The sequence below is a fragment of the Phoenix dactylifera genome, chromosome 14 (assembly GCF_009389715.1).
Source record: "Phoenix dactylifera cultivar Barhee BC4 chromosome 14, palm_55x_up_171113_PBpolish2nd_filt_p, whole genome shotgun sequence".
NCBI classification, from domain to species: domain Eukaryota; kingdom Viridiplantae; phylum Streptophyta; class Magnoliopsida; order Arecales; family Arecaceae; genus Phoenix; species Phoenix dactylifera.
In genome coordinates this window covers 15,860,494-15,882,460 of record NC_052405.1, presented here as the reverse complement: position 1 = coordinate 15,882,460, position 21,967 = coordinate 15,860,494, and the positions used below count along the sequence as shown (strand labels likewise).

The 21,967-nt window shown below is 36.9% G+C and overlaps 1 protein-coding gene across 2 annotated transcripts; it reads right to left on the bottom strand.

The window, feature by feature from the left end:
• Window positions 1-13,645: 13,645 nt before the first annotated feature.
• LOC103710827 (RPM1-interacting protein 4-like) lies at window positions 13,646-20,908 on the bottom strand. Of its 2 annotated transcripts, XM_008796726.4 has the most exons (5): window positions 20,722-20,908; window positions 20,481-20,574; window positions 14,737-15,285; window positions 14,432-14,614; window positions 13,646-13,908 (listed from the first exon to the last, which is right to left on the bottom strand). In XM_008796726.4, exons 2-5 carry the CDS (start codon window positions 20,484-20,486, stop codon window positions 13,876-13,878), a joined length of 771 nt encoding a protein of 256 aa, XP_008794948.1. In that variant the 5' UTR covers window positions 20,487-20,574; window positions 20,722-20,908; the 3' UTR covers window positions 13,646-13,875. The 2 variants fall into 2 exon arrangements, with proteins under 2 accessions (XP_008794948.1, XP_017699213.1); XM_017843724.3 differs by having other exon boundaries at window positions 14,737-15,282; window positions 20,481-20,908.
• Between the last annotated feature and the right edge of the window lie 1,059 nt (window positions 20,909-21,967).

The following is a 21,967-nucleotide window of genomic DNA, read 5'->3' as shown; positions in this document are numbered from 1 at the left end:
TTTTTTCCCAAAAAGACCCTTCAGCATTAAAGAAGCATTAAAGAGGCATTAAAGACCTAATTTTTATTAAGGGCATAATAGGAATTATACATAACTTTCCTAGGAAAGTGGATAGTCAACCAAACATAAGCACTTTGGAAATTTGTCACTTTCCCATGGTTAACCAAACATGCCAAAAGTACTTTCCTAGGTATCCTCTTCCTAGGAATCTGATTCCCAGGAATTATATTCCTAGGAGGAAAAATACTTCCCGCGAACCAAACGAGCCCTAAAAAGTTTCAACGGGATTGAATTACCAAACTGATCGAACGTAGTCTTGGGAAACACGGCACGTTGTTGCAGAAGACAGAAATACCCTCTTCCTCTCCATTCTTATTCGATGTTGGGTGGCAAATAAGTCGAGCGGCTCGCGAGTTGCACAAGCTTTGCTCGGCTATTACTGAGCTCAAGTTAAGCTCAACAGTTTTTTGAGTCAAGCTCAAGTAGCAAAATACTCGACTCAAAAGCTCACGAGCTTAGTCGAGTATATATACATATATAATATTTTATTTATTTAATATGATATTTTAAAATATAATATTATGTTATATTTTGTTTTGACCATTTTTTTTAATTATGATCAAGGCTCAAACTCAAGCTCGAGTATGGCTCAGTTGATATTCAAGTCGAGTTGAGTCGATCTCGAGTATTTTTTTTTTCAATCGATTCGAGTTTTTGGTTGAATATTAAGGCTCGATCAATCTTAAGTTAAGTTTCGAGCTCGCGTATTTTGAATTAAGTCAAGCTCGAGCCTCTAAATGCTTGACTTGGCTTGGCTCGATTGTATCCCTAATCTAGCAACACTTTGGCCATCCTACTTATCTCCCAACTAGCATCCTGAGAGATCATCTGGCCCCTTCTTCGAGCCATGAAGAGCGCATATCCCTTCTTAATTTGAATAGTAAGCAATCTATTTCTAAATTTCTCCTTAAAAAAATGAATTTTAGATTATATTTAGTGTTGTTTTGTTGTCTTGAATTTTTTTGGACTTGTTTGACCAGTATAAACTATAACCTAGAGTTTATGTTTAATATGCATGCATTTATTCATATATGCTTTTTTCTTATGTTTAAGCTTTAATACAGTTCTTCATGCTTGGGTCATTGAGATTTAAAGCTTTGTGATCCATCTTCTGATATTTGAGTGTAATGTGGCTGATAATCTCTCATGTTTTCTATCTAAAATTGCTTTAAGATAGATTTTAACTCTTTGCATATGCTCTCCTATGACTGTTTTAATGTTCACTAGTACTTTTATAGTTCTAGTACTTAAGGTTTTGTGGTCACTCTGTTTATAGTTATTTACTGGTTAAAAGAACAACATTGGTTAAAAAGAACAACATTTGTTGGGGTACCCAAAAAAAGTGTTCTGATTTTTTTTTATGCCAAACTAATTGACAAAAAGCCAGTTGGCTTAAGCATAGATGGTCAATTACACACTTGCTGACATGCTCAAAGGAATCAATATAAAACCTCTTAGACCTTTGTAAAGCACTAGGATATTACCACATTAATGTTTAACACAAACTTTTCGGTTGCAACTTCCACACTATTTATATTTTTTCTAAACAAACAAGTGTTGAATTTGTCATATGGATTGGTTGGAAGGAAAATGTTGGCTGAGGTTGCTTGCTTTCTCCTTTTTCCTCTATTTCACTTGGCCGAACTCATAACAAATATGCGATAGTTTGCAATTTGTGATTCTTTTTGACTCAAGACCCCTTCATCCTCGACTTGAGAATGACACGTCTATGGTATTTTTCAAAATTTTAATCTAAGGGCAAATTTCTAAACAATCCAACACTAAGTTCTCGCCGTCCAAATACTCAAATCAAAGATATTCTAACAACATTATCTTATCAAGACACTCTAATGGGAAAGATTTGCCATCAAAATGGTCGAGAAGGAGCATTCTACTTTGTGTAGCTTTTAGAAAAATGACTATATAACTTGCAAACATGTGGAATGGAGTTTTGTAAAATATGTTAGATTCCTTACTTGATGCCCCTACCAATAAGTATAATGTTGATTATATTTGAATATATAAAATAATTATTAAAGATTTGGAATTGTGACCATGTGTCAAGCGAGCGAGGTTGTTTTAGTGAGGGCTTTAGCATAGCACTTATTATTTTGAATGCATTAGCTTTCTATCCTGGACTCCAAATTAAGTTCTGTAAGTTGCATTGGATTTATAAGTTCCTTTCTAGAAAGCATAATCTTGATCATATATAAGTTCCTTGAAAAAGATAAAAAATTTCGAAAAGTCATATAATTATCTTTATTCAATGCACGTGAGCTATATAATGTCGGGATGGCAACATGACCTAACCCGCTAAACCAACCTATAGATCAACTCACTTAGAGTCATCCATTAAATAGATCTGGTACAGGTATAGATCTTTGACTTATTTAACTATTTTAGCCTTCTCATTGCATTCTTGGGTTCATCACATTGTGGTAGTTTGGGTGAGATCATTGTTACTCATAGGAAGGTGATATTGGAGTTTTCCAATTTGTTGAGAACTCAAGTTTTGGACATAAACTTGAGTATTGTAAACTCTATATTTATTATAGTGGATTGATCGGATTTGCCTCGTAGTTTTTTTCTTCTACACTGGAGGGTTTTTCCACGTAAATTTGGTGTATTTTCTTTCTGTTCTTCAAATGTTTGATATATTACCTATGTGAATATTGCTTCTAGTTGGCTTTGGTTTTGGCTTAGTTTATTCCGCAATATCTCAGTTTTGGCCCCAACATTTGCTCCATTTCATTTGGCCGAACTCATAACCAATATGTGATAGTTTGCAATTTGTGATTCTTTTTGACTCAAGACCCTTCATCCTTGACTTGAGAATGGTATTTTTCAAAATTTTAATCTAAGGGCAAATTTCTAAACAATCCAACAGTAAGTTCTCGCCATCCAAATACTCAAATCAAAGATGTTCTAACAACATATTGTTCTTATTAAGACACTCTAATGGGAAAGATTTGCCATCAAAATGGTCGAGAAGAAGCATTCCACTTTGTGTAGCTTTTAGAAAAATGATTATATAACTTGCAAACATATGGAATGAGTTTTGTAAAATATGTTAGATTCCTTACTTGATGCCCCTACCAATAAGTATAATGTTGATTAAATTTGGATATGTAAAATAATTATTAAGGATTTGGAATTGTGACCATGTGTCAAGCGAGGTTATTTTAGTGAGGGCTTTAGCATAGCACTTATTATTTTGAATGCATGAGCTTTCTATCGTGGACTCCAAATTGAGTTCTGTAAGTTGCATTGGATTTGTGACTTGATAATCTTTCTAGAAAGCATAATCTTGATCATGTATAAGTTCCTTGAAAAGGATATAAAAAGTTTTGAAAAATCATATAATTATCTTATTCAATGCATGTGAGCTATGCAATGTAGGGATGGCAATACGACCTGACCTGTTAAACCAACCTATAGATCAACTCACTTAGAGTCATCTATTAAATAGTATAGATCTTTGACTTATTTAACCTTTTTAGCCTTCTAATAGTTAAACCTATATTAAAACATAGTTAACCTATTTAAGACCCATTTAACCAATTTAAAACCCACTTAACCTATTTTAAACATATTTCTATTTAAGACCCAGTTAACTTGTTTAACGTGATTCGACCTGTTTACATATGGGTTATGCGGGTTCGGTTGGATTACCTGTTTGATAAAAGGGTCGAGTTCGAATCGAGATTTTTAACTTAGTTAATAAATAAATAAGGTTCAAGTTGACAAATTTTTGACTCAACCTGCATTCAGGCTAGTTCATATCCAACTTGATCAAACCTGATTGCCACCCTTGTATGCATGCATGTACGAATGATGCAATTGGCTTTTGAAGGTTCCTAACATTGGATATAAAGGCGTCACATAGATAGGCACTCTTTTTCTTAATGGTGTGACAAAAATAAGGTAGCTACGGTTACCTCTCCTTGAATAGTATTTTAAGATAAAGTGTGGCCAAAAAATACCCTTCACTTGGCTTTGTCAAAGCATCTTAGGGAGTTAGAAAGTGACATCCTGTGCAAAGGAAAGTCATTTTCAAAATTTATTTATGATCATATTTTGAAAAGGTATTTACAAAACTATTTAGTTAATGGATGTGCATATGGGGGATTTTGCTAACTAAGAGTTGATTGCCTTTAGCAGAGCGCCCTGGGCCACATCGTATGTTAACTATCAACGAGATTTGTTCACTACTAGTCCAGGGTCAAATGAAAAGGAAAAAGTATGAAAATAAATGGTGAAGGATTTTGCAAAACTAATTCAAAATAACTAAATGCTATTTGAAAAAAATATTTTTCGAGATTTTGACCATAGAGGTGTCATAGGTACAGTCTTTAGTCATCCGAGAAAGCAAATCTTTTTTAGCCATGTAACATGCTAAACTTTAAAAATAGTCAATATGCATGATGCATAAGTCTAACCATAAATAGTTAATTTTTTTTTTGGAAATCATGAATATCGAATTGCAACTTTTGAAAATAATCAGCTTTGAAGATAGTTATCAATCCTAGGGGAAGGTAAAGTCCCATCCTTGTTCTCTAGTAAGGGGAATCTTCTTGTTTCCTTACTGCTTCTAAGGAGGTTTTCAGAAAAGGTAATGATTTCTCTCTCCTACCCCCTCTCTTCCTCTCTCTCTCTCTCTTTTCTTTTTTAGAAATATTATAGAGACACTCCTTCAAGTTTGGGCATGAAATACTTTGACCCTAATTTTTTAAAAAGTTTCAATTATACCCCATAACTTATTTTTTTTTTGCAATGTGGCCTAATCTTCTATCCGTGCCTTAACATCGTTAATCACCTATATAATATATCTAAATTACCCTTCATCAGTTGGGGGTTACCAATCGAAACGAACCATTTTGGAAGATATTTTACCTAGGCTCCCGATTAATCCCTCTTTGCCCTTCCATTTTCGGCCACAGTACTTGAGCATAATTGATCAACTAAGTGTCCCACTATTGCTCCCCTTGTTGTCCCCCCGAGCTGCCTTACCTCTAGAACCATCATAACCCTCCAAGGTCTCCATCCATGCCTACAACCCCCACTCCTATGCCCCCCTCCTGCATGTGCCCCGCCTCCCCTTTCGTGTCTCCATCCCCATCCTCTTTTTTCCTCCTCCATGCCATCTCCATCTCCTGCCTCTCCCTTTCTGTTGAGTCCTTTGACTCCACATGGCACAAGTTGGACCCCTGTGACATGTGGTGATAAGACTTGGTGGTCGCCATCATGAGGCCCACCATCATTGTGGTGACCGGCTGTGCGTGCGAGTTCGAGGATGAGTGGACGACTTATGGCTGGTGGCCTCTCTATCCCCTATTCTCCCCCCTTGTGGCCTCGCCATCCCTAACCCTAGAGGCATCTCTATCCTCCACTCCTCTGCCTTCAATACCATCTTAACCAGTTTGACCCTTGCCAGTACACTCTCGTCTTCGCCAATTGCCTCCCTACCTCCATGTCTCCATGTTCGTCAACTCTACTATGTACAACCTCAACCTCTGCACTATCCACCACACCTACCTCTCCATCAATGCATCCACCCTCTCCCTCATCTACTTTCTCTCTTCCTTGCTTACATGGCCCTTTCCATTGCTTGGGTCGCCATCCTCCTCTGCAAGCGTCGGCTGCCTTTCTACATGCGCTACTTTATGCCCGTTATCCTCGTCCTCAAGGCCATCAACCTCCTTTGTGAGGTCGAGAAAGCAGGTTTTCCTCCTCGAGGAGTCCAACCCCTATGCTCGTGACTGGGTTACTTAAAGAAGTAGGTCTTCCTCCTTGTCAAGATCGTCTCATGCTGCACTATCCTCTTCTCCATTGTCTAGTCCATCAAGAACTTCCGTGAGGCTATCTGCACCGATGACAAGGCTGTTGTCAACCTCATGACGCTCATCCTCTTCTGCTAGTACCACATCATCATCATCTGCTACATCTATTTAACCCATGTAATTATCTATGCCCTGGTCACCATCACCCCCTACTTGTACCTCTAGATAAGTGTCGTCACTAAGGATCTTGCCTCTCTCACCTATAACTTTTCTCTCTCTTTGGTTTATATCAAGCAAGTATTTTGGTCATCCTATTTTAGGCAATAAGTTTGGAGCGGTTTGGATGATGGCTCTAATTATAGAGATGAAACTTTGTTCGAAGTCTATACTTGAAGCCATCGAGTTTCAAGTTCCTCTCTCTTTCTCTTCGCTCTCTTGTCCTTTTTTGTCTTCACCCGACTCAACCAAATTGGGCTATAAAATCCTAGTTGAAAAAGAAAGTGGGAAGAGAGAAGAAAGTCACATGAATACTACGTGATCTCTTTCCCCTCTCCTTCACTTTCCACCAAAACTAAAGACCCATTGCTAATTTAATAAAAATGGCATTTATGGAATTATTGGCCTATTTTATTATCATGTGGTAATTACATAATAACGATTCCTAATGGAGATAGATGGCTGGGTTGCATTGCAATGAAAAAAATAAGTTATAGGGTCAAACCGAAATTTCTTAAAAATTTAGAAATGAAATATATTTTTTTTCTTTTTTTTTCTTTGTTCTTTTATTCCTCGCTCTCTCTCTCTAGTTCTTTTGGTTTTTCTTTTCTCCTTTTTAGTTCCTTTTTCTCCTTCTCTATATTTTTTTTTCTCTTTTTCCTCTAGGCAAAATACGAATGTTGATTGGTGGGCTTGATGGTAACCTCCAGGACTAAGAGTACCGACAGAAAGTAACTATCCCTTATAATTAATTTTGAGAGATAGGAGAGGCTGATAATAGAAGAGTTGATTAAAGGGAACACTTATTCAAAACTTCTTGGCCTCTTTTTCTTTTCTTGAGCTTTTGCTAATTTTTGTTTCTTTGAGGAGGCCATAGTAGCCATTGATGCAAGAGTACCAGTATGCTACAGGAGCTTCCATATTTTTACTTTTATTTTTTTTGACAAAAAGTAAAATATTTTTCAATAATAAACCAACTTTAACATTAGATGATTTGCCTCAACATGCCAGCGAGTTGCCAACAATTGACCAACTCTTGGATGCAACTGGGTTCCCCTTGCATTAGTATTCCACCATAAAAAATTAATTTTTTAGCCCAACTATTAAAAGCTCCCGTGTGTTTTAGTGAGTGTTCCACCATAAACAATTAATTTTCTAGGGCTAAAGCCCCGTTTGGGGAAGCTTTTGAAGAGCCAAAAAGTACTTTCTGGCCCTTCAAAAGTACTTTTGGATAAAAAAGGATGTTTGGTAAAAATTTTGCAAAGCTATTTTAGCTTTTTCAGAAAACTAAAAATAGCTTTTTGGGAGAAGCTCCATTTTGGAGCTTTTCCAAAAAGTTGTTTGGAGCTATACGGGAAAACTATTTTTTGACCAAAATACCCCTATTTAAAAGTCTCTTTTTTCTCCCAAAACCTTCTATCCGCCTCTTCCTCTCTCACCCATCCCCCTCCCTCTCCCTCTCTATCTTCTTCTTCCTCTCAACGCTGCCGCCCGTTTCTTTTTTTTTTCTTTTTTTTGTTGGGAGGCAACTCGTGGTTGCCCACGGTGGCAGCCATCACGCTGGCCATCACCCATGGCCGGTGACCCTTCCGCAGGTCGTCATGATGCCACCCGTGGCGCGCAACCGGCCCATGGAGCGGCCGGGCTCGGCCGTGGGGTGGCCGAGCAACCGTTAGCTGCGAGACCGCGGTGTCCTAGCCGCGGGATCGGGGAGGCGAGCCACAGCAAAGCCCCCATGACGGCCCCCTCCCGGGGCCCCTCCCGCGGCCGCTGCGGCTCGACTCCCTTCCGGTGCCGCCGCCGCCGGCTTCGTGGAAGGAGAAGAAAGGAGAAGAAAGGGAGAGAGGAAGGAAGGAGAAGAAGAAAAGAAAAAAGAAAAGAAAAAAGAAAAGAAAAAAAAAGAAAAAAAAAAGAAGAAAAGGAAGGAAAAAGAAGAAAATGAAAGAAAAAGAAGAGAAGAAAAAAATAAAAGGAAAGAAAAAGAAAATAAATAAATAAATAAATGCATAAATAAATATGTATATAAATGAATGAATGAATAAATAAATAAATAAGATAATAAATAAATATATTTCAATGAAAAAATAACTAAATAAATAACTAAATAAAATAAATAAAATAAATAAAATAATGAGTGAGTGGCAAATAATCTGATCTAAATAAATGAATAAATATAATATTTTAGGCTAATAATTATAATATTTTGTATCTTTATTATTGTATTATACTATAAATATAATATTATATTACAAAATATCATAATACATTGATATATTATGTTAAATAATTTAATATAATATTAAATTATTATGCTATAGTATAGAATGTTATATTACTATATTATAATAATATTATATTACATTACAGTAATATTATACTATATCATACATTTATATATTAATATATGTTATATTTTATTATGCTCTGTTGTATAAGACTATGCAATGTCCTCTATAGTAATTTTGTCATACAAAAGTACTTTCTCAGCTTGTTTATCAAACACATGTTAAAGTGCCGCAGCACTTTAGAAATGTAGTTACCAAACAACAAATAGCTTTTTATAAAAGCTCTACTTCAGAAAACTCTATTTCCAAAAGCTTTACTGCCAACAACTCCTCAAATAGGGCCTAAGTAGTTGGATTTCTTCTTTTTTTTATTTCTTATTTTCTAAAGAATAAAAGAAAAGTAAGGGAAAGGGAAATACATGCCACATCATTAATTGCTGAAGAGAGGAAGCCCGAGAATTAGGTTGCTGTTTTGCCAAGTTACCTTCTTGTCACTGGGCTTCCTTCTTGGATCATGTCTCTCACTAGCTATCCAAAAAGACTGTTGGGCTTAAGGTTGGCCCACTAACATCATCATGGGCATGTCAAAAGTGTAACTTGACTTACATGAGCCCAACTTGGGCTAGGTTTCCTGGTTCCTTTTAGCTGATGCAGGCTACCCTTGACCTTTTACTGGCATGCGTGATCCACCTCCTTATATTTAAATGATCAAAGCTTTCCACCGATCAATGTCGATCCCTCACAGTAACTTACTTGCTGAGTGATATCTCTTGATAGAACTTTAACCAAGATTCACAATCTCGGTATCGGCTACCATATCGAAATCTTATTGGTTTGATATGGTACTATGCAGTATACTCCTATATCAAAATAGTTCTCTCATAATTTTTTTCAATTTTTATCTCGATACAGGATGGTACGCATCTCAGTATGCCTCAATACAGGTGGGTACGCTTCGGTAGAGGTGGTGCGAGATTTATACCGATTTGAAATTAAGTTTCGTACCGGTTTCTTTCCGATACGGTATGGTATACCCCGTACTAAGCGGTACGGGGCAATACGGCAGACAATAGTTTTAACTTTATTGATTTGGATTATGATGGGCGGTATGGGGCAATACAGCGGGCAATACTTTTAACCTTATTAATTTGAATTATGAGCTCGGTGCCCCTGGTGAAGATGATGATGACCAAATTCCAAAGAGTCATAGTTTTGTGCCAATTTTGGGTTCTTGCCCTTTATTTGCTAGTACGGCTGCTTGAATGCCATGTTATGACCTCTAAGACAAAGGCAGGCAGCCGGGTAGCCAGAATAGTGATCCCAATTGCTTGTACAGCAGCAATTCTAGCTTTGCTATCATGTCCATGTTCTATATTTTATTGTTTGAGAAGGTCCAAAAAGACTCCCCCATCCACCCCTTCTTTCTTGGTGGAACCCCACATGAAGATCTCATACAAAGACCTACATAAAGCCACTGATAGATTTTGCTAAAAGAAATCGATCAGCGAAGGAAGGTTTGGTCTTGTCTGAAGGAACTTTGGACGATAGTGGATCCATGGTCACTGTAGAGGTCCTCAAACTTCTAGCCATGGAGCTTCCAACATCTTCGTGGCTAAGTGTGAGGCTTCAAGTCATATCAGGCATTGCAAACTAATCAATATCTTAACTACTTGTTTGAGCGTGGATTCTGAAGGCAATGCCTCAGAAGCTTTAGCTTATGAGTTCATGCCCAACGGGAGTCCAGAGGAGTGGTTACATCCAGATCCATGGGAGCAGCATCCTTCTAAAGTTCCCTACATTTTTCAAAGGGGCTCTTTTGATCTTGAACTTTTGTAGGTTCACCCCTTGATCCACTTCAGAATCATTTGCTTTGGCAATTAGGGTTCCTTGACTTTCCTCAAGCCTTCTAAAGTGACTATGCTTGTGCGGAACCTAGCTTCTGGGCTACAGTTTCTAAATTAAAGTATTGTCAGCTTGCTAATTTGATTCCCTTTAAGAGGAGAGGGTCGATGGCTTGAGTTTGGCCCAACATAAAGTGCCTTTGAACATATGTAGTTCTCCGAGGACCAATTATAATATCTCTAATAGTTCGAACCAGACGGTACATAGCATATCATATCGTACCAGTTCGGTTCGGTTCAGTACCAGTACATAGTACGAAAGACATTCGGTATGCCAAAAGCACTCCATACCGTACCATCCTGATATTAAAATTAATATGGTACTGGTACAGGATCTAGTACGGAGACGGCGAACTTTGTCCCTATTAGTCTTTTTCTATATGATATATGAAGGATGGATTGGAGGAAGGATGGATGGATAGGTCTTCCATCCATCTTCCCATATGTTTGGTGAAATATAAAAGGATGGATAATATCCGTATGGCATTTTTACTAAACTATCATTTGATTAAAAAAATATTATTTTTATCAATTTATAGTGCTTCTTTATACTAAAGAAGCTGAGCAATATATAAATTTATAATCTTTATAATTTAAAAATATATCCAAAATTATATAAATACTTAATTTTTACTTAATTTGATTAAACAAATGATTTTATAAATTAATTATATATGAATTAATCTATTTATACATTAATTATATAAATAACAAATTAATTTATAATTTAATTTAAATAGTTAATTAATTATATATAAATGGTTAACTAAAAAAATGAATATAAATAGAAACATAGAAGTCTTAGGGTTTTATCAAAAATGAGGAATATTTTTGCTAATGTAGAAGTCTACATCTCACGTGCTCCCCTCACATTCTTCCAATTTGGAAGGATGCAAATTGGTGGGCTGGCCAATTCCTTCTTTTTATCCATCCTTTCTAAGATTTTTTTAATCAAACGATGGATGAGGGCCATCCACATTTTCAACTCCATCCATCTTCTCTTTCATAACCCCAATCAAAATAGGGTTAGTGAATTGGTAGGTAATTAATTCATGGAGACAAAATTACGTACAAGGCGTACAACTCCTCTTGCCCCTTGGGATGTTATTTGCAAAATGTTCTGCCCAATCACGGACTTGCTCTTTTTTTTGGCGATGGACAATCTCTTCTTTTGTGCGCATCGATCGGATTTGCATGGGGCATTGTGCGTCGCGTCGGAGATTATCTTACAATAAACAAACATTTCAATGGGTGTAGGTACAGGGGTTTGGCGTGCTTTCTTTTCAATTATTTTAATTTTTTTTTGGAATTCCGACTTTTGGATTTTTATGCCATTTTTTAGATATATTTTTATTTTTAGATTTCCAGGTATTTTGACTATTCTTGATTATTTTTTTTCAATCCTTACCATGTTTCTTCTTTATTTTAACCCCCATGATCCCAAATAGAAACTAAGAAAACCCACCAGATATACAGGAAAATAGAAAAAGGTGTTCCTAAAATTATTTTTTTTTAATTGGTAATTTCAAAATCATATATATGATTTTGAAATTACAGATCATGCGAGGGGAGGATCCTAGTCTATATGCAAATGAAATTATGTTAATGAATTAAGATTTGGAGAAAATAAAAACCGGCCCTTTATAGATGGCCAACCAATGGTGATATTGAAAGAACCACATGGTGGCTGCGGTTTTATTGAAGGAAAAGAGTCTTTTATTGATGGCAAACAAAATGTGCAAGCCAAGCTGAGCACCTAATTGTGATAAGTGTTGTGGTAAGTGTGATGGTGGTGAAGGATTGGAATATATACTTGATCAAAATAGTAAATTATGAGCATATGAGGATGGTGCTTTAATTGTGTGGAGAATCCTAGTTAAATCAAGCTTTAACTTCAAGCTCCATCACCTTCCTATCTTGAGAACACTTCTAATTGGTTGGCAAAGTTTGGAGAAAATGAAATTTCAACTCATGCCTAGCTTATCAAAAATGCCCAGAAAAGACCTTCCATTCCTTACCAAGTTTGCCTCCTGGGGGGGGGGGGGGGGGTGCTAACATAGATTCTCATTATGCTCATTGATGAATCCAGTATATTGAGGTGGTTGGCCAAGCTTTTGTTCTTCATACCACACTATCATAGAAATGCAGATTTGTGCAGGAAACTTCAAAATTGTGAAGAACATGTTGGATCTAAAGAACTAGTTGGAAGGTGGAGAACATTGTTTTTAGAGGTGCAAATGGGTCGGGTCATAAGTAACCCTGACCCAACCCAGTTCCTTATTCGCATTCTAATTTGGACCCAGATCCAACCCAATAAAAAATTGGGTCAGGTCGAGTCGGATCCACCGCTACAATTTTTGACCTAAAGATCATTCAGATCGGATCAGATCTATATATAACCTTGACCCAACCCAAAAAATTCAAGTCTAGTTCGGGTCCGAGTCGGATCCGTTCGGGTCTGAGTCGGGTCCGGCTCGAGTCAATCCATCTATGGCTTCAGAACTTGTTTGCACCCTCACGAGTTGCGGCCTGCGGGCCCAAATTAATTTTACAAATTTGGGTCGGATCAGGTCGGATCGTAGGATTGAAAATCCAAAATTATCCAAATTTCAAATGAGTCGGGTCTAAATTCAGTAAGCCCAGACCCGACTGGAAAAATGGAACGAGTCTAATTTTAGGACCAACTCGGCCCGACGGATCCTCCAAAACGAGTCGGGTTGGGTCTAAGCAAGTCGGGTCAGGTCACGGATCAACCCGACCTATTTGCAGCCCAAGTTGTTCTAAATAAAAACTAGTAGCAAATAGTTTTGAGATTTTTAATGTTTTTGGATTTTAGAGGTTATCTCCTAACAAGCTGGAAAGAGAGGGAAGAATTGGAAGGATTGCCCCCTAAAGATTGTGCCTTGTTTGGAGCCTATGCTTGTAAGCAGACAGAGGAAGATGTCTCATCAAAACCCTGTTTTGAGTGTCCCTGATATGATTGGCAATAAAAGCTGAGATTGAGTTGCCCTTGGCATGATTGACAGGATCTAGAATTAGCAAGATTATGATGTGACCATTGGTAGGATTTGATTTGTTCATGCATAGCATCTGAATGATGCTTGGGAGAATTATAGAACACCTGACATGAGGTTGAATGATCTTGGGTTTGAAAGATACCATGGATGATCTGCAATCATTTATTAATAGAGAAAGCTTTCTTAGAGCAATTTCATTCATATGAGCAACAACAAATCCAGTATTCTCATCCATGATGTCAAGCATTGCTGACTTTTGGATTTATTTCTTTTGGTTTATTAATATTTTGCAAATATGTGGTTTTCCTCATAAGAGAGCTTCCAAGCTCCTAAGAAGAGACAAAGGCCTTTGAAATCGTAAGGACACCACATCCAAGAAAAGAATAAAAGAATGAGCAACTTAGTACCTCGCATCATGATTCAAATATAATTGGAAAAATATTAATGTGTCCAAGGAAAAGGGTCCATCCGTTCGCATATAAATACTCATAAGGATAAGGAAGACACACAAGCAGAAAAATAATACATTTCTAAGAAAAAGATCTCCATAAAACCAGCCTTCTTTGGAGATGATTTACAGGCACGGACCTTCATAGACTCGATGGTAGCTCTGTTCTTACTTTCCTAACCAGCTCAAGCACGAACATTTCTGTAACCAAAAAGAAAAAAGAAGAAGAAAAAAAAACAAGAAAAACAAGGGAGCACAATTTAGCAAATAATAAGAAGTACATATGATTTTCTGAGAAAAACTGTTTTAAGGCTGTATTTTTGACAAGAAGGTTGATTATATTCTGTAGGCAAAAAATGAAGTCTTGAATACAGCCGAGAAGAGAAAACCCACGAAACTCACTGTAATGCCAAACCAGATATGAAATCTATATTGAAACATCTATGATGGCCCACTAGAAATTTGATTAGATCTACGAGCGTGAGCATAGGACTAAATTTTCAGACGAAAGTGAAAACAAGCATCTCATTCTTTCTTTCTTTCTTTTTTCCCCACATGTAACTAGAAGCTTTAAGGTGTGGCCTAAACATGCAAATGAATTCCACCGTAGAAAACTCAGTGTCTAGTAGTTACTCAAAAGCTAGTTACTAGTTGAGTCGTTAGTAAGAAATCTACTACGAAAAAATCTACTATGTACACAAAGAAGAGTGGCCTGATCATTTACCTTGTTTTCAGGACTTCTGTCTCTCTGGCGACCATTGGAATATGATGGCACATCAGTAGCATTTGAAGTTGGAGATGCTCGAATCTCCCTCAGTTTGTTAAAGATGCCGGTATAATTATCTCCTGATGAAGGATTGCTTTCATCCCATGCACCAAACCTTGGAACTGTCAAATCTTTCTCAGGCTGTTCGCAACATTATCTTAATGCTCAGAAGCTAATTCCAAAAAAAAAAATTCCACAAAAATTTCTACGTGCATCTGATTGTGTGCATGCATGCAAAATTGATTAAGAAGTTCCGTGCTTACTGTTTCATAGCCTTGCCCACCAGACTTCTTTCTGGATCTTCCTGGAGTGGTGGGAAAAGGTCCATGCCCTTCTGATGAAACCTTTCTTTCCAATGAAGAAGCATGTGCTCCACCTCTGCTTCCAGATCTTGCCTGATAGGAGGGATGAAGGGAAGATGGATCTCCAGCATTTATTTTGCCTGGCCTCTCATGCAAACGACCATGGCTTCCTCGGTCTCCATGCCGCCGATGAGGTGGATCTGCTGGAGGTTTTCTTCCCATGGCTTCGTTACGGAGAGGAAGTTCAGTAGTTCGTCGAAAATCACCATCTTCTCTCCTTGTGGATCGTCCATCCTTCAATCCTGGAGCCCCAGGATTAGTCCCAGCTCTAACTGGAGGTGCTTGTACTGGTGATACATCATCAGCATAAGCTTCTGGGTTTTGATCAGGATCATTTGGATTGATCATCTTGGCTCCACCTTTATTCTTTCTAGCGTTTTCAAAATATTGTGTATAAGGGACAGTGCTAGCAGTTTCCCAGTTGCCAAATTTAGGAACATGAGCTTGCTGCTGCAGCCAAAGAAAAAAAACAGCTTTTCTTATTTACTGAACAATAAAAATGTAATCGAGTATCAATCTACTAGACAACATGTTCCTGCACGGAAGACTAAAATTGAAGTCATAATAATAAATCAGAGTTGAATGTTGCCTGCTCTCATAATTTGCTTGTCTGCTTGATACATAACAATCAGCAATGTCTTTCAGTTCGATAGCAAGTGTCCTTGTTTAGGTGAAGAACAACCCAGGGATTTTTCCTAGAAGCATCCCAAGTTTTTGTAAGTAGACTTTTTGTCAAAAAATAGACCGATCATGATCTATATTAGATTTCTATTCTCATTCATTTCTATTCAACATATCCTGAGTAAATTGATCCTATATTAGTTCCTTTAGTGTTGTATGTATCATATCTTACTACTTCTGTAACAACCCAAGACCTCACCCAAAAAGACTAACCAAAAGATATTATTTGGATTTCTTAGTTCTGTATAAGTACCCAAGATCTTTCTAGCGAATAACTGATGTGGGACTAAACACACGCCCGCACAGGTCCTCACATACTCCCTCTGCTCAAACCCTGACGTTCTTGTCAGACTAACTCGTGGTTAGTTTTAATGGATCTGTGCTGCAGTGTCTCCTAGTCTATATAGGTTATGAGCCGGGTCCGCTCTGATACCATTTATAACTACTTAGGATTTTACCCAAAAAGGCTAGCCGGAATGTATTATTTGGGTTCCTTAGTCCTATATAAGTACCCAAGATCTTCCTGGCGAATAACCGATGTGGGACTAAACACACGCCCGCACAGGTTCTCACAACTTCCATCCAGGTCATTTTTGGCCTCTTCCTTGTCTCTTCCAACTCTTCTACTTTAACATGAGAACCCTCCTTTGCAAGGAAATCTAATTGCACATCCCCAAAACATGCCAAAGGATCATTCCTCTTGGTATGCGATAGGCCTCTTAACATTAACCTTCTTATGTATTCATCAACAACTCTGTCCTTCATAGCTTCAATCCACAAGCACCTAAAGACATTGCCAAGAATTCAATTGTAATTTATTTTGCTTAAACATTTTTATTATCACTACTTTTTCCCCATAACCCAAACGCCTGATTTTCCACCATAGAATATTTGATAAATATTCCCTCTCATGGCCAATTCTGCTATATCCTATGTTGTCTTGTAAGATGTCTTTTACAAGTTCACTGCAGTTTCTGCTTGGTGCCATCAATGGGAACAAGGGAGCAAGTCTATCCATTTTCCTGCTTTCAAGCTACTGACACTCTACAATTGTTTCTCCATCATTCTCTTCATTAATGGAAATCAGAGAACTGAAAACTCTTCTATCAGATCCTTAAAATACTCACATGAATAGGTCCTTGTGCTTCAGCAGTTCAGCCTTTATCATGTACAAAAAAATTTAAAAAAAAAGATCTTGCTGCCTAAAAGTCTTCTCTAGCAACTTCAACTAAAAGTCTTCTCTAGCAACTTCAACAAAAGTGATATGAATTCTTTTTGGGGAATTGCATAGGGGAATACCTGATGAATTGACCAAAAATAAGCGACGTGATTAAGCACAATTGGACTGAACAAGGCCTGACAAGTAAGGTCATTTACTAGATTGGAAGGTTAATATAAAGCAGGCCTGACAAAGACAACTTTCCTCATTTCCAAATGTATTAATGACGGATTCTGAAACTAAAATTGAACTTGAGAGCAAATTATACAGAGAGAAAGTGACAAGGAAAAAACGAGGTGCAAGAGTTTCGTATGAGCAAGGATGCAGTCCAACAATTAGATGGCTGCTTGTAAGTAAAAAGTTGACTAGGGATAATTTTCTGAGAGCTGGATGCCAAACAAAAATGCATCCAAAGAGTAAGTTCAATTCACGGTGAACACCAAAATTAGTAGGAAAAGTGATCTCCATCTAACATTAACTAAGCTGCTTGGGCAAGTAAGCTCATCCATCAAAAAAATGTGATGCAAGGAAATCAATGTACATCAATGTGGTAACTGAAACAGGCCAGAGGTAGTGGTGATCTATGAGTTAACACATTGGAAATTGATGTGCACCAATATAAAGAAGGCTCCTTTGATTCAAAGTCAGTGTATGCAACGTGAAAGAGAGGCAGAAATGCCTGGTTCACATCAAATAATTGGGGATTAGAGACGGGTGATTCCTCTACAGAATCTTTAGTTTGGTTATCCTCTCATATTGAAATTTGACTCTAGGTAGTGAAACACACTGAACCAAGAACTGGTGATAGCCACAGAAGGCAAAGAAACTACATCAAGTGCAAGTTTGGAGGGCATCTTGATTTCTAGTCGGAAGCATACAAGCCTAGTACTTCATGTCCAAAATCTTAGAAGGAAAATGCACTAAAAATGTCAAGCAAATATCAAGATTGGCAACCTTGGTGCTTACGCAATCCTTAAGCATATATGCAGGCATCTCTATTTCTACTCAGAAGCAAGCAATCCTAGCACTTAACATCCAACTTATAATCCAACATTATTATTAAGTTTATATAGTTATTGTTTAGATAATGCAATTTACTATTATGTGTTTTATAATGTAAACAAAAATCTATCTAGTTATAAGTTGAACTCTTTCAAGGGTAATGTACTTATCATCATGAAAAGTTGAAATGTCAGCTCATCATGACTGAAATTTGAACATAATGGAGATATTATGCATAAACAACAAGCTTATTTCATATAGCTGGATTCGTGTAAAGATCCTACTCTGTCCTTGTTTCCTATCAAATTGACAAGTCATGAGATGTCTTCAGATCTATACGGCTAGCTCCATCCAATTTTTTTTCTCTTCTTTTTGCATTTACTGTTAAAGATTCCACATCCCCCTCCTCAAGGTACCATCTTCGGAACTAGCTATAGATGGACAAACCATTTCAAGTGTTTTTTCTCAATAAACACTAAAGGTGTCATTTGTGAGCTTCTGTTTATATATCAATTCCTATCTCCAAGCTTCTAAACTTTATCTGAGGAATTGCCTCAGTATCCTCATTCCTGTTAAACAGGATTTTCTACTCATACCAATATACTCATGCAGACAATAAAAGCTAGTCTTGAAACTGTCATAAAATGTTTCTCTACATCATCATGTTTAAACTTCATAGAACTCAGGATATCGTACATAGACATAACATACACTACCAACTTAAAATGATGAAGGGATAAGAAAATGACAAGCATGCCTCAATGGACAACTTTTGCAGGTGTTTTATGACAGCAGTGTCTAAAGCATTATAAGAGGAAAATGACACAGAAAAAGAACCTCAAAATAATTGCATTAAGAAGGACATGTTGCAAGATTTCATATAAATGGTGAATCTATGACAAATTTAAGCACCAATATCACATACTTGGAAGCCAGAGATACAATACAACTATTTCTACTTTTTTAAGGAAATATAACCATTGATCTTGCTAGTCAAATGGTACTCACCATATTTGCATTCAAACCAAAAAAATACTTACAAAAATAGAAACTCATGGTGATTGATTATCAGAAACAACAATGAAAAACTATACCATTTGGTGCATGAAAACAAAGATTTGCCATTGAAGCCAAAACAAGGTCACTAGAACTCCAGATCTTCTCATACATATTTTTCCTGCCCACGAAATTGATGACTAAAATGATCTCATTTTGCGGTAGCACGGACAAGACCATCAATACAAGGTCAAATTCCCTAATTTTTATTCTTCCTTCTCAAACCAACAATCAAATAGTCCATGCATAACACCACTCTCTGAACCAAAAGAAAGACTAGAATAATAGTTGCCAAAACACCTTAAGAATATAATACACTATTTTCCTATGGTCTGAAAGCCTGATTCCACCATGATCATTTCAAGTTCAAACAAATAGCTTGGCTCTATCTGCTCCAAACCCACGTTTCTCTCCTTCATACTTGATGGTAGAAATCCAATGATCCCTTCCAAAACCCATGGTATTAATTAAAGCAACCCAATTCTTAAATCAAATTCCTCTAAACTTTTAGCAAGCCTGATAAATAGTAAGTCCAAAAAGTATGCTTCCAAAGTACCTCCCTTAACAAAAGCAAAATGAGAATAAATCTAGGCAAAATTTATCCACGACAAATCATCAAAGATTCAAAAAATCTATCTACTAAAATTCTGACATCCACATTCTCAAATTAAACCTGAAAATTTTAATTTCCTAAAAGAGCCTCTTGGACCTTGAGATCATTCTGAATATGCAAGAGCTTGCAATTTTTATTCATCAATCTCATCTCATCCAGATTAAAGTTAAATCAAAGCAACAACAGAACATCAGCGTTCATACAGAGGGAAGAAGGAGAAAAGAAGGAGGTAATTGGCGCAAGTAAGTCAGATGCCCAGAAACCCATTTGTCCCCCTATGATGTCTCTCATCCTTGAAAATCCAAGTTACCAACTTAAGAGCCAGACTACTCACTCCAAACAAACTATCCTCAATTCTGTTAGATTTTTCTCATTAAAATCATAAAAATGATAAATTAGTACCATCTAAAATATAATAATCCTGAGATCATTCCAAATATGCACAAGCTTGCAATTCCTTCTCATGAATCTCATTTCAACCAAATTAAACTAAAATCTAAGCAACAAGAGAACTTCAGAGATTGCACACAAGGAGAAAAGGGGAAGAAAGTGGACAATAAGCACATCCCAGTACCATGTCCCTCATCCTTGGAAATCTCACTTCCAACACAATATCCTCAATTCTAGTATCTTTTTCTACCCAAATATTAAAAGACTAGCTGGAAGATATTATTTGAGTTCCTCGGCCTACCTAGGATTTATCATTGTATAGCCGATGTGGGACTAAACACATGGGCGCACGGGTCCTCACAAATGATACCATCTAATTGCTACTAAAGCATCATTTTAGAACAAAAGTTTCCTCTATAACAAACACTAAAAGAAACAGAAACAGGAAGATCAGCAGAAAACCCCATTTACAAACCCATCAAGCTCTCCCTACAACCAACTCTTAACACCAAATCATTGAAAAGATCAAATTAATCAAATAATTAACCAAAAAAAGGCAATAAAATTCCGCTAATTCTTGAACTAAAAGGCTAAGCAATCAGAAAATGAACAGGACTCACATGCCAAGATTCCACCTTTCCCAAGAAAACTAACACCCCACACCCAGAATGTAAAAGAACTCACCGCCATTCGATGCTTTCGAGTCCAGAACAAAGAAAAAAGTCCCGAAAGCGTGAAAGGTGCCTTCTTTCCTCCGACGCCCCTTCCTCTGTCTCTCCTTTCCAAGATATAAACAAAAGAGAATAGATTCAAAGTCTCCTCCTTGGACTCGCGATTGGAGACCACCTCTTCGCAGACCCAAACGAAGAGAGAGACCAGAATGGTGAGGAGAGCTAACTCGAGAGAGGGGAGAAGAAAAAAATACCGTTGACGAGCGCCACAGAGTCGTGTGTTTCAAAGTCTTCCTTTCCCACCAACGCACTCCAAATGCACCAGGGGAACCGCTATGTGAAACGAAGGGAGAAGACGATAAGAGAGATGCCAAGTCCAAAGCGAAAAGAGAAGCGAACAAGTATATATTTCTCACAGCAACCAGATCAGACAGGGAGCAGTTACAACATTTTGGCAGGTGATAAGATATATATAATGGGTAGTTATTATTTCATGCTTTAATAGCTATTATTTGGACTTTCTTAAATTAAAATATATTTTAAAGTTTAATATTTATATTGATTTCCAACATTTTAATCATGAAGAACTATGCATTCGGATCATCCAATTATTTTATTGTTATCATTTGTTATTTTAGGATAGGCAGATTACATTTTATTTCAACAATAGAATATGATAGTTTTAGATGAGACAAAGTATTTATCTATCATTGAAAACTTCAAGTTGATGAGATATATTTTTTTGTATATAGCATTAACGTTATTGATGGACAGGATGCCGTAGAAGAATGCGAAGGATGGTATATTTTGTGACGGTGATGGCGCACAATTGATAACGATCTTTAATTTTTTTTAGAAAAAATTAACTATATTTTAAATTTTAATTACGAGAAAGGATAGAAGATTTTTCATTGCGTGAGTCACTTTTCAATGAGGAAGAGAAATGCTAAGGTAGCGCTACTTCTTCCATAAAATAATAAGATAATGATAATCTTAATGAGGGTGTAGATGAGCTGAGTTCATGTCTCAAAGGAACTAAGATTGTTATTGAATCTAGCCAAGATTTTATTTATTTACATAATTAAAGTTTCAGGCTCATTTATGTTTTGGGCTTTAATTTATGATCAAACTTGGTTAGTTTACTTTTATCAAGAAATATCCAATCTGATGATTTGGAAAGCGCCGATCAATCTGCTTGGAAGGCAAAAGATAGGAGATTGTTAGAGCTAATCCAGTTGAGGGCCCTCTGATACTTAAATTAGCTAAAGAACTGGCAATAAGACTTGAAATAAAGAGTAGAGATAAAGAGTATGGTATGGTCATGTATTGTACGTGTACCTGGTACATCGAGTTCTTTTTTTTATAGATGAGGAGTTTGGTTCCGCTGGAGTTGGATTATGGCGTCTAGAGTTAAGTGAAGAGTTAATTCTCATCTTTTCTTCTCTAAATTAGTTTAGGAATACAAATCCAACTAAAACAGATTGCCCAGGGTCTCATATG